Source organism: Eublepharis macularius, chromosome 4 (genome assembly GCF_028583425.1).
Source record: "Eublepharis macularius isolate TG4126 chromosome 4, MPM_Emac_v1.0, whole genome shotgun sequence".
In the NCBI taxonomy this organism is placed as follows: Eukaryota; Metazoa; Chordata; class Lepidosauria; order Squamata; family Eublepharidae; genus Eublepharis; species Eublepharis macularius.
In genome coordinates, this window is record NC_072793.1 from 119,724,330 (window position 1) to 119,739,745 (window position 15,416).

The 15,416-nt window shown below is 40.6% G+C and overlaps 1 protein-coding gene across 2 annotated transcripts in view; it reads left to right on the forward strand.

The window, feature by feature from the left end:
- Positions 1–15,416, forward strand: part of NCKIPSD (NCK interacting protein with SH3 domain) — a 127,148-nt gene that overhangs the window by 91,397 nt on the left and 20,335 nt on the right. For both annotated transcript variants that reach the window (XM_054978471.1, XM_054978472.1), the window contains exons 6-8: positions 3,688–3,858; positions 6,894–6,980; positions 9,094–9,232. In XM_054978471.1, the coding sequence (XP_054834446.1) occupies positions 3,688–3,858; positions 6,894–6,980; positions 9,094–9,232 (397 nt within the window). The remainder of the gene's footprint in view (positions 1–3,687; positions 3,859–6,893; positions 6,981–9,093; positions 9,233–15,416) is intronic.

Here is a 15,416-nt window from a genome sequence, read left to right on the forward strand (position 1 = left end):
TTGGTTAGTGGAAACTACAGTGGTTCCTTTTAGCTAAAATTGTTCACTTTTGACATTTTGAGAACATTTGCATTGACTGCCAGTATGATTTGAGGCTCAAGTTAAAGCGTTTTTTCTAACCTGTAAAGTCCTTCACAGTCTGGGATCCACATTCCTGAAGAACTGTCTGTATGAATATGTGCAGCAGCTTTGCTCATCAGCTCAGTCTTTCCTCACTGTTCCTCCCCGTCGGAAGGCCTGCACAGTGAAAGCCCATCACAGGGCTTTTGGGGGGACTGTGCCAAATCTCTGAACTAGGCAACCAGTGGATCATCTCTGTTCCAGTTCTGAGGAGAATTTGTAATGCTCTTTTTGAACGGCTTTCTTTTAATTGGTTTCCAGGGAGCTGTGCTTTTAATTTTTTATAATTGCTTTTATATCTGTTATGAAGTGCCTTAACCCTACTTTTGGGGAGAAAGACATCTAGAAATGACTGTGATCAACGATGAGGGCAGACAGTTGTGTTTTGAATGAGCAGAAGCTTCCAAAACTTGTTTGCAGGTCCTGATCTTTCAAGATGGGCCACTTTGTATCAAGTGTAATTTAATTTTTTTCAAAAAAAAAATCCTCAGCTGTTGCTGCATTCACAGGAGCTGCATATCTGAAACACGAAATTAGCTCTGTTTGAATGATCCTCAACAAGGTGTTTCAACAAAGCTCAGTTCTTTGGATGTTTAATATTTGGCAAGACAGGCGGAGGAAGCGGTGTTGAAAGAAACAAAACTGTACGACTGTTAAGTTAAATGTGAGCAAAAGGCTCTTAAATCTGATTCTGTAATAATACTTTTTAAATGTTTTATCACAACAATACAACACTAACATAAAATACAAATATAAAGAGGGAAGGGGAGCGAGGAGCAAGACATACCAATTAATACACTTTTTACAAGCTTGTCAGATTTGTTACTTAGTCGATAATTCTTTCGTATTACCCTTATCTTTACTAAATAAGTAAATTCAATCTTTATACGCATGTATCCCCATATCTGGCTTCCAGGGTAGTCAAATAAAAAAGCAGTTATTTGTGGGTTAATACCTGCCTATTCTTTCCTTCATTATCTTTACTCACTAATATTGGGTAATTGCCAAGATGAATTTGATTCATTGCTTCATTTCTATAGTTTAAGAAGTCCTAATTGAATCACTCTTAAGATTGAAAGCAAACAAAATATGAAGCCCCCTCCCCCACAGCATGTCCACCTTCCTGCCTCACCAGAAAGGATGGGAGGGACAACAGTCGTGCCTTAGACTGTTTTGTCAATATACAAATTATAATGTAAGTAGTTGAGTTTATAAAGAATAAGAGGAGGTACTTAGAAGGTACGAGGGACAGGGCTTGTCGTCAGGAGGAGGATACCAGGGACAGAGCTTGTCATCATGAGAGGGATACCAGGGACAGGGCTTGTCGTCACGAGGGGGATACGAGGGACAGGGCTTGTCATCATGAGGATACCAGGGACAGGACGTGTTGTCAGGAGGAGGATACCAAGGACAGGAACCAAGGATGGGAGGGACAAAGCTTGATTTGATTCATTGCTTCATTTCTATAGTTTAAGAAGTCCTAATTGAATCACTCTTAAGATTGAAAGCAAACAAAATATGAACAAGGTCGTTTCTGAGACACATGCCTAAATAAGTTGGGAATCTATATCCATGCAGGGTTGTTTAAGGGTGAACTGAGCTGCTGGTGGATGCGGTTTCAAGGTGCCTCTAACTGCACGCTTTGCAGTGAAATTATCCGAAATGCAATGTTATACCCAACGCATTACCGTTCAAAGGTTTTTGCTGTCCGGAGGGCCAGTTAGCTAGCTGAGGAACTTTTGTCTGGATCTAAGCTGTTGCCTTTACAGAGCTTGTTTTATTAGTAGAAAGTGTTCCTGTAGTCGTCTTTTTTTGCCACAATACTTATGCTATCTCCAGTCCTGTGCCCTTAGTATCATATGTCACTCCCACCTGATTGGGTGAAGATAATCCTTTTTTTACATTTTAAAATGGGATTAAGTGAATGTGATGTTTGTCATGCGTGACATCATCTTCAACTCTCTGGAAAGACTACAGGGCCAGCTCTTCTTGTGAGCTGGGTCGTTTTACATTTTGTAAACAGGGTGAGTCTTGCAAGAGCACAGCTTTTAAATAAATCACGAGAAATGGATTCCTGTGTGTCTTAGTCCAGAACAGTTGTCATCATGACTTCTTAACATCTGTAAAAGTGAGTTCATCTGTTTAGTTAGGTGAATGGCATTGCTAGCAGATACAAAAAAAAAAACCCTACTGCTTGTAAGAATATCAAATTGCCTCCTTAAAGGTGTGCTTGTGTCCAATGAGCTGTGTTGTGTTGACACTTATGCTTCCCAAGACATCTTTGAGGAATATCGTTTTGTGTATACCCTAGATTAGCTAATTGTTAAAACAGGTTGCTTTCAGTTTCCCAGTACAGTGAGTAGCAAAAGACATTTCTGTTCAGAGCACTAAGTGATGCTTAGATGGATGTTCTTATGTGAAACCATTAAGATCCTTGTGACACCTATGGATGATTGCACATAACGTGCAAAAGGCACGTTTTTAATTTATTTGACAACTCAAAATATGAGTTTACTTTAGCCATTTAAATGTGCATGTTTCTGTCAACTGTGACCTTAACGCAGTCTGGCTGTGGGGATAGGAAAAAAGAAAAAGCTACAGTATGAAAATATATAGGAGTTTGTGACATAACCTTATTCACACACTACCATTTTAGCAAACCTTCTCTCCCCCAGCCAGAGGAGAAAGTGGCAGAAGATATTTGCAAGGTAAATTGGTAAATTGGTATATATGCAAAAATATTTGGAATGATTTTTTTTGAAGAGAAAGTCATATAAGATGGAGGTATGGATAATGGCAGCAGTGAAGATAATTGTAAACTGAAGTCCACATATTAATTGCAGAGTTGTTAGTGATATATTGGCCTTTATGTGATGCAAATAAAAGTGGAATGCTGAACAGAGTGAGAAGAAACAGCATGATGTGCAGAATGAACAATATTTTGTGTGCTGGTTTCAGTGACAGCATAACAATGAGCTGCTGCAGACTTACCAAATAATATTTAAATATGAGTTTTGGGCACACATTCTGCAATATAATCATTTTAAAGACTCTCCCTCTTGGTTTTCCTATCATAGGGCATAGGGAACACTGATTACCATTCTGGGCCAGGTCACAGCTCTTTCTAGCCCAGCTGTTGGTTCTGACAGAGCTTGGCCAGGTGATCTAGTTAGGAGAAACACAGCAGGCAAGGCAGGGTGGTAATCACAATCATCAGTCTGTCCATAGCATCTGGTAATCAAAGGCTTATTGCCTCTGAATTGGAAGGCTCTATTCCAATAATTTTGGCTTTTATTGGTCTATCTCCATAAATTCGCCAAATTCATGTTAAAATTACTGATCTTAGTAATCCTTGTTATCTTCCCTATTCAAATGAAAAGTTTGGAAGCTCCCTATATAACGAGAAAAGTACATTTTGCACAAGATGGACTAGCTTTTGAAGAATCTGTGTATGGCCTTACAAGGTAGACATTGCCAAAGCTTTTTAAAGGCAAGTTATATCTGAAAGGGAAAGCTTTATCCTATGCTATCTTAGTGTTAAAGTGATACATTCCTTTGTTCTTGCAGGATCTGTGCTCTGGGCTGCCATCTGGACAGATCTGCCATGATGAGCAGAGGCTCAAGGTGATATTTGCAGATCTGGCTCGCCATAAAGATGATGCTCAGCAGCGTAGCTGGGCCCTCTATGAGGATGAAAATGTCATTTGCTGTTATTTGGAGGAGCTGCTTCGTATTCTGGTAACTTAAATCTGACAATTGGAGCCCTTCCTAAGATATCTTGCATAGCCCTTTATTGTTACTGAAGCAGTTTTACTGTTGATTTTATATAATTTATTGGATGGGAATTAAATATTGTGCAATGACCCTCTGCCTCCAGAAACATATGCCATGTGTCCCGGGAGGGATGTAGTACTGCAGCAGACTGCCCCATATATGCGATGTAATAACTCAGTCTTGGTTAGCACCCTCTCTAGAGATGTATGAGGGGGCACAAATATGAGCTAAAATACGAAGTTACACAGTGGTGCTTGTTTTGCAAATGAACTTTAAAACCCATTTTAAGCAAGGGGAGCCTGGAAAAAAAGACAATTTCAGCAGATGTGTCATCAGCAGTATAGAAAATCCTACAAATATGCCAGGGATATTGTTCCAACAGCATGATGGAAAAGTCTCTGATGCCTCTTGCTTATTTTAGATTCCTTCTGAGCAATTGAAATAATTGGTGAACACTGAAAGTACATGCACAAACTACATTAAGGAGCAAATTAGCCCATGAAAGAACTGAGGAGGTTTTAAAAAATTTGTGTAAACTTTCCTTGGGGAGGGGTGTGAAATACAGGAATCTGAAAGTAAAAGATCAGTATTGGAAGCTCTAGGTCTTTTGGATTTTGGGTTGAATTCAGCGCTTCCATGAATGAAGCAAGCAAGTTCACAGAAGCAATTTTTATCAGGTTCTCCTTCTCCCAGCAATTCCCTGCACCACTCCAAGTGCTGCTGAGATTGGGAGTTAAACTACACGCGATGAATTACACACGTATGACATGTGAATGCACTTACACGTTTCCCCATTGCTTTCCTGTCATTCACACACTGCGGCCACACAGCACTTGATCCCATGCTCCAATTGGCACATGTTTCTTCCCCATTCCTCCCAGAGGAGAGATGGTATCCCATGATACACCTTTTCTTCGTGCATGCTCAAACCTTCTGCAGCTTTTTTGAGAGGGAGACTTTTTTGCTGAATTGGACATATTGGGGAAAAAAACCCGCCAGGTTCCTGAAAGGGGGGGGGCTGAAAATGGGGGTTCCACACCTCTGCTGAGATCTTGCAGCTCGGCCTGCCAGGAAGGGGGAGCATCTTTGCAAAGGGGGGTGGGCAATCCCCACGCTGGAAGCCATGGCAGCATTTCTTGCTATCAGCCAGAATCAACTCTTTTCTGCCTATTTGTCCCCAACCACCTCCAAACTCCATTATTATCTATGGAGAAAACTACAGGGGCTATCCAGGGGGGTGGGGAGGCATTTTGCAAAATAAATCTACAACATTTTCAGGGGACCTACTGCTAACTGTCCTCTAAAGACTCTCAAATTTCAGGGTGATTGGACCTTGGGGAGCCATTTTAGGCCCCCCCAAAGAAGGTACCATCAGCCATCCCGTTTTTTACTATTGTGGAGAGAAAATGTCTGTAACTGGGGAAACCCATCTATCATGCCTTTCCCAGGGTTCAATCTCCCTGAAACTTGGGAGGTCTTTAGAGGACAGTGAGGAGTAGGTCTCCTGCAAATTTGGAAGATTTTAGACCTTGGGGAGGTCATATTAGAGGCACAATCTTTCTTCCCATCTTCTCCTTATCCCAACTGAAGACACTGCATGAAGAGGAGGAGGAGAAAGTTACAGAGGGAGGAGAATGCAGGAAGGACGAGTAGGGAGGCAGTGGCATCAACTGGAAAACAGGAGAATTTAAAACATGCCGTATTAAAGGCAAAACAGTTTGGGTGTAAGCTGGATCTAAGTGTAAAAAGTGGGGAGAGGGAAGTGGAAGCTGCCCAAAATCGACACTCTGCAATGACGACTTGCTGATTATGACTACACCAGTTACCCAAGACATGCACGGACTAGGGCTATAGGACATGAGTTCACCCGGGGTAAAATAGACATGGACAGGTGGGGACAGACATGATTCTAGACACTTGTCTAGCCTCGTGTAACTCGTATCATGTAGTGGTTTGAGACCCACCCGAACAATGCTGCATATTTTGGGAGGGTTGTGGGACTGCAACAGAAAGGGAGACTTAAGGAATCAACCTCGTCCATCTTGAGCAAACAGTTCCACTGAATTCTGTAGGGCTTATTTCAGGTAGTGTGCATAAGATAGCTGCTTACTGTGTGTAGTGAATTATTATTGAAGAGTTATTAAAAGATTAAACTTTTAACTGAATATCCTCATGATTTAATTAACATAATGAGGTGTTTTTCCTTATTGGTTTCTTTTCTGCTTCAGTATAGTAATGTTGAAGTTTGCCTCTTTGTTGGTTCAGATAGCTATTTTAAATGTACCCAAGGACTTGTTAGAAATTTTTAACTTTAGATGGCATCCCTTCATGCCATACCACAACTCCCTTCAATTTCAGAAGAGACTGGCCATGAGCAGTTGGGGAGGGGGAAGGCTGCTGTTCAACAAACACATTCCACAAAACTTCCTTGGGCATGCAGAACTAGATGCCTAGTTCTTTGCATTTCTCTAAGTCCAGCTAATTAAATATCCCTTTGTATACTGCAATGTTAGCAGCGTCTGTTTTAAAATTTTATTCCTCTTTTACCAGCTGGCAAAAACTAATGTATATGAAGTTTGCTGTCCACTCTCTAATAATAAGAGTATGCTTCAGCTATTGTTTGAGTAAATTAAGGCATCTTCTTTAGTTTCATAAATTTAACATTTTATCTTCTGTATACCCTGTGCTTTACACTCTTAAAGTTATAGTTTACTGCATGAATTATCCCCAAATATGGGGGTTCCCCCTCCAAATTTCTGTGTTCCTGAACTAAAAATGATGTTCCTTGGCTGGAAAAATTATTGTTCTGTTGCTGTGAGAGGAAGCCAGAAACAGCAGTTGCCACACACAGAATAATTATTTTTTGTACTTGTCCCATAAAATCAAGATCAGTTTTGCATTCCAAACAGAGTTTGGAATGTGCCTGTAGTTTGCTCACCATCAAACAATCCACAGTTTTTGTCATAGCAGAAAACTGATTTTTCCATCTATGTGTTCAGACAGATGCAGATCCTGAAGTTTGCAAGAAGATGTGTAAGAAAAATGAATTTGAATCCATTTTGTCACTTGTAACCTATTATCAAATGGTATGAGACTACATTCTATATACTTGTAAACTGAATATTGGGAAACTTATATTCTAAGCCGCTGTAGCAATCTTTGCTCACATGTGCTTTCTTGTTCACATGTGCTTGTGGAATTTTTTTTCTGGCTAGAGTAGGTGAATGCGAATACAAGGGACAGAATGTTAGCAGAAAGGTTCCCCCAGCCCACATTCCTTTTCCTAGGTGTATTCTCAACTGAATGCTTAGCAAGTTTCATCAGCAGACAACTGAAGACAGCAGTACTCAATGATATGATCAGTTGTCCAAAAGAGTAGGAACAAGAGAAGAAACAGGGAATGTGGCTCTATTCAATAGAATTAGAATATTTGTTATGTAAATAAATCAAAATCAGTGTTCTACTTATTTCCAGAGTTTATTATGTGGATCTCCTGCCCCAGGAAGAGAGAGTGCATGAAAACAATCCTTATCTGGGTCACAGGCACCAGCCTACAGTGGAAGACATAAGGAATAGCAGAGTCCCAGCTAGCAGTTTGAAGGGCAAGCTAGTTGCCCTTTTTAAAAACAAAAGCTCCACCGAGGAATAGAAGCAGCAGCTTTGCTGTCATCTAGAGGAAGGACTTCGGAGAATGCCTTGGGAACATAAGCAGGCTGTTCCTGTGCTTCTCTTAATTGAGGCACATCTGTGCATTGGTAAACAGCTTTGGGTTTGAAATTAGGTTATGAAGAGACTTCCCTGGGACAAAGGAAGGAAATAAAGTATGCAGAGGAACATGTGGGAGTTTGCCTTTGGTGCCTATAGAAACATTCTCTTTACCATCCCATTCTGAGGGCATGTTGCAACAACAGCCTGGCCTAGATAAGCTGCTGTCCTTTAGTCTCCCTCCCTCCCCTAGCTTTGGTGCTGCAGCAGCCTTAATTGCCTCTTTCTATTTAAACATCTCTTTATTAAAAATCCAGAGCACAGAATGAAGATATCTGGCAGTGTGTTTGAGAGCCCACTCGGGTGAACCAGAAATTATCAGGGTAGTCGAGAATGAGGTCTTACTTATTTATTAGCAGTGAATCTAAAAGAGGGAATTGGAGTCTGATAGAATGCAGATGGGAAGCATAAGCATTTTCAGTTATCCACAAGGCAGTGTTAATGTGGCTGTTTATACTTTCATCCCAAACCTTGTGTTGATCCTTGTGTGTTCTAATGTTGTCATGACTTGGGGTAATGTGGATCAACATAAAGGGGATATGCTGATGTGCATCCAGAAATGTTCCAAAGGGGTCAGAGATGTTTTGATGCTGTTTCCATTAATGACTTGGATGAAGAATTGGGAAGACAGCATGGCTGAAACTGGATAGAAAAACTGGGTGGAGCTACAGGTACCTCATTGCGTAGTCCATAGTTTCAAAATGATCCTGAGCTAGCAGGCCAGTTAGCAACAAAGCAAACTTTTAGAGCGGGGTAATACTGTGTCACAAAGGGGATGAAGTATCACATGACTATAAGATCCGGCGTAACTGATGGCGGAATTTTGAAGAGGAATTTTTGTCTATTTAGGATAACAAACTGAGAATGAGTTAAGAATGGACTGTTGTTTTTCTGGATTATTTGTGGTTAAATTGACTTCTCAGAACAGTTCACTTCTCAGCATTTACATTTGTTAATAATCATGCATTTGTATTTGTGCATAAACATGATTTAAGAGGAATCCAAAGAATGTCTGATTAAAGGCTCTGGAAAGTAGGTAATGAGTAATGACCTAATGCAAACTGCCTGGTATTGCCTATTGATGGTTGACAGTTTGGCAGCAAAGATTATGACAGTATATATTCAGTATTGTGTCAGAGAAGGATAACAGCGTCTACTATTTTATCTGTCAGTACTAGGACAAAAAGCAGTAGTAAAACCTGGCATTTAAATTACAATTGGTTCTCTGTTGAATCTCTATTTCTGAAATCCTAAAACTTGATGCCAACCTCCATGTTGGCTTGCTTACTTAGAACTACTAGTTGTGCTCAGTTACGATTGCTATGCTAAGAGCAGTTTTTAAACTGACTATTTGATTTTGTTACTGCAGTGCAAAGCAAACTTGAAAATATTTGAAGCTGGTGGTTTAGTGATTGAAGGCCTTTTTATTTTTAGGAGCACAGGGTCCCATTACGACTGCTGCTTCTTAAGTGCTTTGGAGCAATGTGCAACTTGGATGCTGCCCTGATATCTGCTCTGGTGAATTCTGTCTTGCCAATGGAGCTGGCCCGAGACATGCAGACTCATACACAAGGTGAGGCATGCATTCAGAGATGCACCTTTTCTGAAGTATTCTTGTCCAGATACTGTGAAGTTTTAAGGATTGGCTTACAAAGTCAGGTGAAAACAGAGATCAGTGTTTTGACAGTGATCTAATCCACTAATGCAAGAGTCTGGTGAGACATGCAGTTGAAAGAAATTGAGGTTGATGAGAGAGATGAATTCTTGCTATCAAATAGGAGCAGGTTGTTGTCAAGACTGAAATTTAAATAAGGAGACAAGTTAAGTGAAGGAGATGAGGAAATAAATCCTGCTGCCCATCTCAAATAATACTGAAGAAGCAACAAATGATAGTTGAAGAGAACCAGGGCCGTCGTCACACGGGCATCTCTTCCATTAAATTTACAGCATATAGCATCCTACCTGTTACCAGCACAGTAACGTTTCTTTGGGTCAACTAATGGCTCTTCGCGCCACCAGCTGTCCACACCGAAGCACTCTGTTCTGTTCTCTCTAACCGCGCAGAAGCAGCTCCTCCCCCCCCCTTTTTTTTTTATTATTCTGGCGTTTAATTCCGCTATAACGGAATAACAGCATATAAACATTCCGTTAGAGCAAAACATTACGACCCTTTTGTTTTTCCAACTTTGAAATTATATAAATAGCCCTTTGCCCACAGAAAACTCCCTGTCCGACGTGATCCCCATCGCTGAAGACTCTGCCATGGCGATTGAGTCATTTTTACTTCAGCAGAAAGTTTGCATTGTGTTATGTCGTTATGGCGTTATAAGGACATAATAAAATTAAAAAAAGGGGAGTCGCAGGAAGAAATGGATTCTGGGATTGAAGGGAGGGCATAGGACGTTGCGAGGTGAAATACATCGATGTGAGGCATTCACACTGAGGCACAAAATAGTGCGACTATCAAGCACAAAGCAGAAGAGAGAAAATCGCTACAGTGTTGGAATAAGGTGGGTGTTTGCCGGGAAATAGCGCCATTTTAGCGCTAAATAAAAGCCCGTGTGACGACGGCCCAGATGAGTTTGGAGGCATGGAAGTCTTTGTGAGCAAACTTTGACAATAATGTCAAGGAGAAATTTGTACTTTCTCTCCTCACTCAGAGGGGGAACAATGGGTGTCTGAATCTGTATATGTCTTTGGGGAAGGGAATGGTATATATTTCTGATTAAGAGAGGAGAGAAGGGTAACAGCTGAGAATGTATATTGCTATAGGGGTGTGCATGCATGCATGTGTGTAGGTTAAGCTGTAGCTGAGTTCCATCTGGGCTGCTTGCAGGAAACCATAAAGCTTGGGCTTAGCCAGGGGCATGAGCCACTGGGCACAAGTCAAAAGGCTCTTGGCCCTTTCGGCTCTTAGGCTGTGGATTGTAGCCAGTGCCATCTGATGACCCATCTGCTGAATTACAGCGAACCCAAGAGACACTGTTTTTGTCTGTTTGGCTTATTTATATGTTTTCTTTTGTGTAAGCCACTTTGGGACCCTTAGGGGAGAAAAGCAGTATATAATTATTCTACGTAAATAAGTCTGAAAAATAAGGGGAAGGGAACTTGGAACTAGGGAGGATAGTGTAAGGTCGAAGGGAAGAAAAGAGAAGCTAAAATTCCAGTTGAGGGCCTATGTAGGGAAGGGAGTCTCTGGTGTGAGGTGGTAAGCCTTGATCTCCTGGGGGACTTCATGCCAGATTTCATGTTTTCTTCTCCAAAGCTTTGCTTTCATAAATTTGGAAGCTCCTTTATTAGACAACAGAGGGTCTTTTTTTAATTCAGGCTGAGATGTTTTTGCTCTTCAATATATAAAATATGCAGGAGATTGAATAAATTAAATCTGCAGTTTGTTTATTGCCACCAAGTGCTGCTAATTTGAATCTCTTAAGATTCTGTCTGTTGTCTGGCTTTGATGGGGAAAACATGCATATCTCAGGGAAAGAAGTCCATTATGCCATCCTAGTGGGCTGTATCTATAGTCCATTTCTCTCGTTCCACTGCTGAGTGTAAACTTACTGGCATTGGGTTAGCCCAGCAGTCTGTTGCTGTCTAGTGCAATGGTGAGTGGGTGGGAAAATAAATCTATTTGAAACTCATTTAAAATTGATTTTTTAAAAACAAAACCCCTTGATTTTGTTTAATATCTTTTAGAAAAATAAGTTGCTTAAAAATCTGGATTTAATACAAATGTGCTATGGTCTGTAAGGAGCTCTTAGAACTGAACCTACAACTCTTTTTATCAAATACATGTTTTTCTATGTTACAAATTAAGGCAAGAATATGATTTTAGAAGTAAAAAGTTATAATGATACAACAGGCATACATTGTGCAGAGAATGAATACTTAAGAGTATGTCAACCAAATAGGATGGAAATGTAATTTCCATCTCATTAAGGAATAGAATATCCCTTGGCTTCTGGAAGGTTCTGGGTCCTTAGTTTTCCAATAAGTGATAATGCTCAGTATCCTTACAGTATCCTTACAAATTTTTAATTTCATAATTGCATCTGTTTCTAAGCAAAAAATGTTATATGATAGGAAAGGACTTTGGGCTACTTTGTAGAAGTCTTGAGTTGGTATTTAAAACCATATAAAGGTGCTTAGCTACAGATCAATATGGTTCCATTTGTATGCATGCTAGACGGTTGGACTAGATGACCCTGGAGGTCCCTTCTAACCCTATGCTTCTATGATTTTTCAAAAGATATATTAGGAGACTGAAAGCCTTATGGATGACTGAAATAATCTTGATTTAAATCCCATCCAATGGATGGGACAGGTAAGCTCTGTTCTGCAGTGGTTTCAGTCCTTCCTTGAAGGTAGGTTTCAGAGTGTGGTGATGAAATACTGCTGTTCTGCCTTTTGCCATCTAGTCTACAGGGTTTCCCTGAAGACTGTCTGGAAGCTGTACTTGGTACAGAATGCTACAACGAGAATGTTGACTTGAATGAGTTGGAGGGACCGTATCACTCCAGTCTTGTTCCATCTACACTGGCTCCCCATTTGCTTCTGGGCCCAATTCATGGTACTGGTATTGACTTGTCAAGCCCAGTATGGCTTGGGGCCAGAATTCCTTAAGGACTGTCTTCTCCTGTGTGAACCTACCTGTCCATCTTGGTCATCTTTGTAGGCCTTGTTTTGTGTGCCCTTGCCATCTAAGGCTAGGTGATGGCCATGGTGCTAAAACTTTGGAACTCCCTCCTCAGGAGATTTGCTTGTCTTTCTCTGTCATTCCACCAATAAGTGAAAACTTTTCTTTTTCATTTGGCATACCCCAGTAATCTCTTACTGGCCTGCCTCCTGGTTGGTTTATATTTGTATGTCTTAATTTGTTATTGCATTGTTAAATATTTTACATATGCATTTTAAATACTCTTTTAATGTTTTAAAACCTGTCTTGATGTTAGCTGCCTTGGGGCCCCTGTTTGGGTAGAAAGACAGCATAGAAATGTTTTAAATAAATAAATATCACAGTATTTTATCCCATAGGACCTGAAGGGCTAGCATTTATCTCTTGGCATGCAAAAGTCTCTATGCAATTTCTTTCTGCCAGTTAAGATGGCCGTACTTGATGGCAGAGCTCTGACTGTTCACTCTAGTGGGAAACTTGCCTGTATGGTAAAGTTATTCCAGGCTTCTTGTTATCTAAATATAAGCCCTGTTGCATCCATCTCTAATTTATTTCATTCTGGATGAAATTTTTCTGTCGTACTCAACACTTCTCTCAGAGGAATTCCTTTCTTTACCCATTGCTGAGATGTCCAGAGGACATTTGAGTGTGCTTTTTAAATGTTAAGATTCTCTCAACTTGCCAGAGAAGGATCTGATAACTTAATCCTCCCTGCCTATCCCACAGAAACAGTTGTACTTGTGGAACTTGGGAATCTACTTTAGATCACCCATAACATGAAAGGCATCTTCTGCTGTCGGTGGCCCTAGCTTCTCCATTATATCCCTTTAAATGGAACAGTTTAGTATTTGGGATTCTGCCTCTAGCTTTTTGGGATTGGCAGCAGCTTTCTTTCCAATTGGCATTAATTATTATGCAGTTGCTCTAATTTGTTTACTCACTTCAGCCAAAACTTGGCTACAAATAGACTCATAGCTATTAAAATACAGTTTTAAAGACTCTCAGCCATTGGAATACAATTCTAAAAAAATGTTGGACCTAGAGGTCCAATCATGGGCATAATGGTAATTTTAAAATTTTTTTTGATATATCAACTTTCTGCATGGTATGTCCAGTTCGTATTTCTTTCCAGTTTGAGCATTCAACTTGCATGTGCATGTATTAGGGGCAGTGTTCACCACTGTATATCTTTGCCTTGCTGTTTAATTCTGGACAACAGCACTTCATTTAGCCACCAGTGTCTGAATGCTGCTATTGACTTAATTGCTACGTATACTCGGTGCAGGAGTCTTTCTGATCACATCGGTAGGCACTGCATTGGAAAGAATAAGTCACAAGAGACTATTGCCACAAAGACAATGAATAAATAGTAAAGGATAGTGAAATCTTTTCCACATCCTTCCTTTTACCTTCTTGTTCCTTTTGCAATACAGTGTTTCGGTTCATTCTCCCCCCCCCCCCCCACGCACCCCAGTTGCTGTCACAGAACTGTAAACAGAATCTCTCATGAAAAATGACCTTGAGTCTTGAAGTGATAGAAGCTTATTTTGGTGCTAAGAACTGGGGAGTCGAGGCTGATCTATCTTCTGTTACACTGCAAAGTATCTAATCCCTTTTGCGGATGGCAGAGGCTAGAGCATTTCGTGCCAACTCTCAAGTGACTGGGAATCTTGTCAAGCCAGATGCATGTGTTCCGCAAGAATCTTGCTTGATGTTAAGGGAACACTGGGGGCTAAAATTCTCTGCATGGATTGTGGATGCTTTTGATGAAATAATGCTCTTCTCTTGTGTTGATGCCGTCACCTTGGCTGATGTCCAGGATTTTGCTAGATGCTACAGTTTTATTTTCCCTGGACACTTTCCTGTAAAAGCTTCTGGCCTGCAAATCTCTTAACATGGTATTTTAGGGAAGCTTATAATAAAGCTCAGCAAGATAGCATTAACTGGAACAGTTCTGTTATAATCCAGCCTTTATGAAGACTGTCTCAAGTTACTGTTAAATATACATGCAGCTCTGCTCTCAGTCCTGTGTCTTGGGCCTCATTCCCATCTAGAGCTCTAATCTTCCTTTGTTGCATTCTTGGGCAGAAGTGTTATTCTGTAGTTAAGTTCAGAACAAGTTAACTCAAAAGTGTAGGAAATGCAGTTTGTAGACACCTCTGCCCTTCATAAACTGGACTCAGCTGTGTGTGTATTGTCAGGTTTCACCAGACTCCCCTAGTGAATTAGAGTATTGTATCTTCAAAATTAATTTGGCTGGTGTGTTTTTCCCCCTAGAACTATTGGTTATCCTCAGAAACACATAACACAAAGGTAGACTGTTGCATCCTAGAGGTATTTGCTAGGTGGTTCCTATTACTTAAAAGAAACTAGGTGAGCAGAACAGATCTTGTGGGTTGTTGTTGATGAATTTAATACATATTGAATAGTTTATAGTTCTGTAATCTATATATGACGTACAGATATTTGTTTGCCCTTCCTTTTCCCTTTTCTCTACTGCAGGTTACCACTATCTGACATATCCCTGCATTGTAGGAAAGGAACAGGCCTGTCCTTTTTTTCAGTTAAGCTAAATAGGAATGTGCACCAAAAAAATCCAGGAAATCCGGATCTTGCATTGAGGGATCTGAGAAAAATCTGGGATTTCCAAAACCCAGGATAGATTCTTTGATCCCGCTCGGATAGATCACAGAAATCCAGGTTAATTTGGCTATTATTCCCTATGGGGAAAACTATTGGGGGTGGGGCGTGATACAGGCCACATGATGCAGCAACTTTGCTGAAGCTAAGAAGGCCTGGGCTTGATTGGTGCCTCAGTGAGAGACCTCCTAGGAATCCAGTGTACACGTCATTGAATTCCATGATGGAAGAAAGATGAGAGACAAATGTAACAAAATAAATTAATTCCTGGCCAAAGTGCTGAGGAACCAGCAGCTTCTTAATGATGGTGGCTTTGCCTCCTATAAGCACCAGTAGAAGTCTGATCCCAGACACTGTGAAACCTCTCCATTTCATCCCCATCTTACCATCTGGAAATGGTCTTTGTTCTGCTAATGAGAGGGGTGCCCTCCAGTTAAGTTAG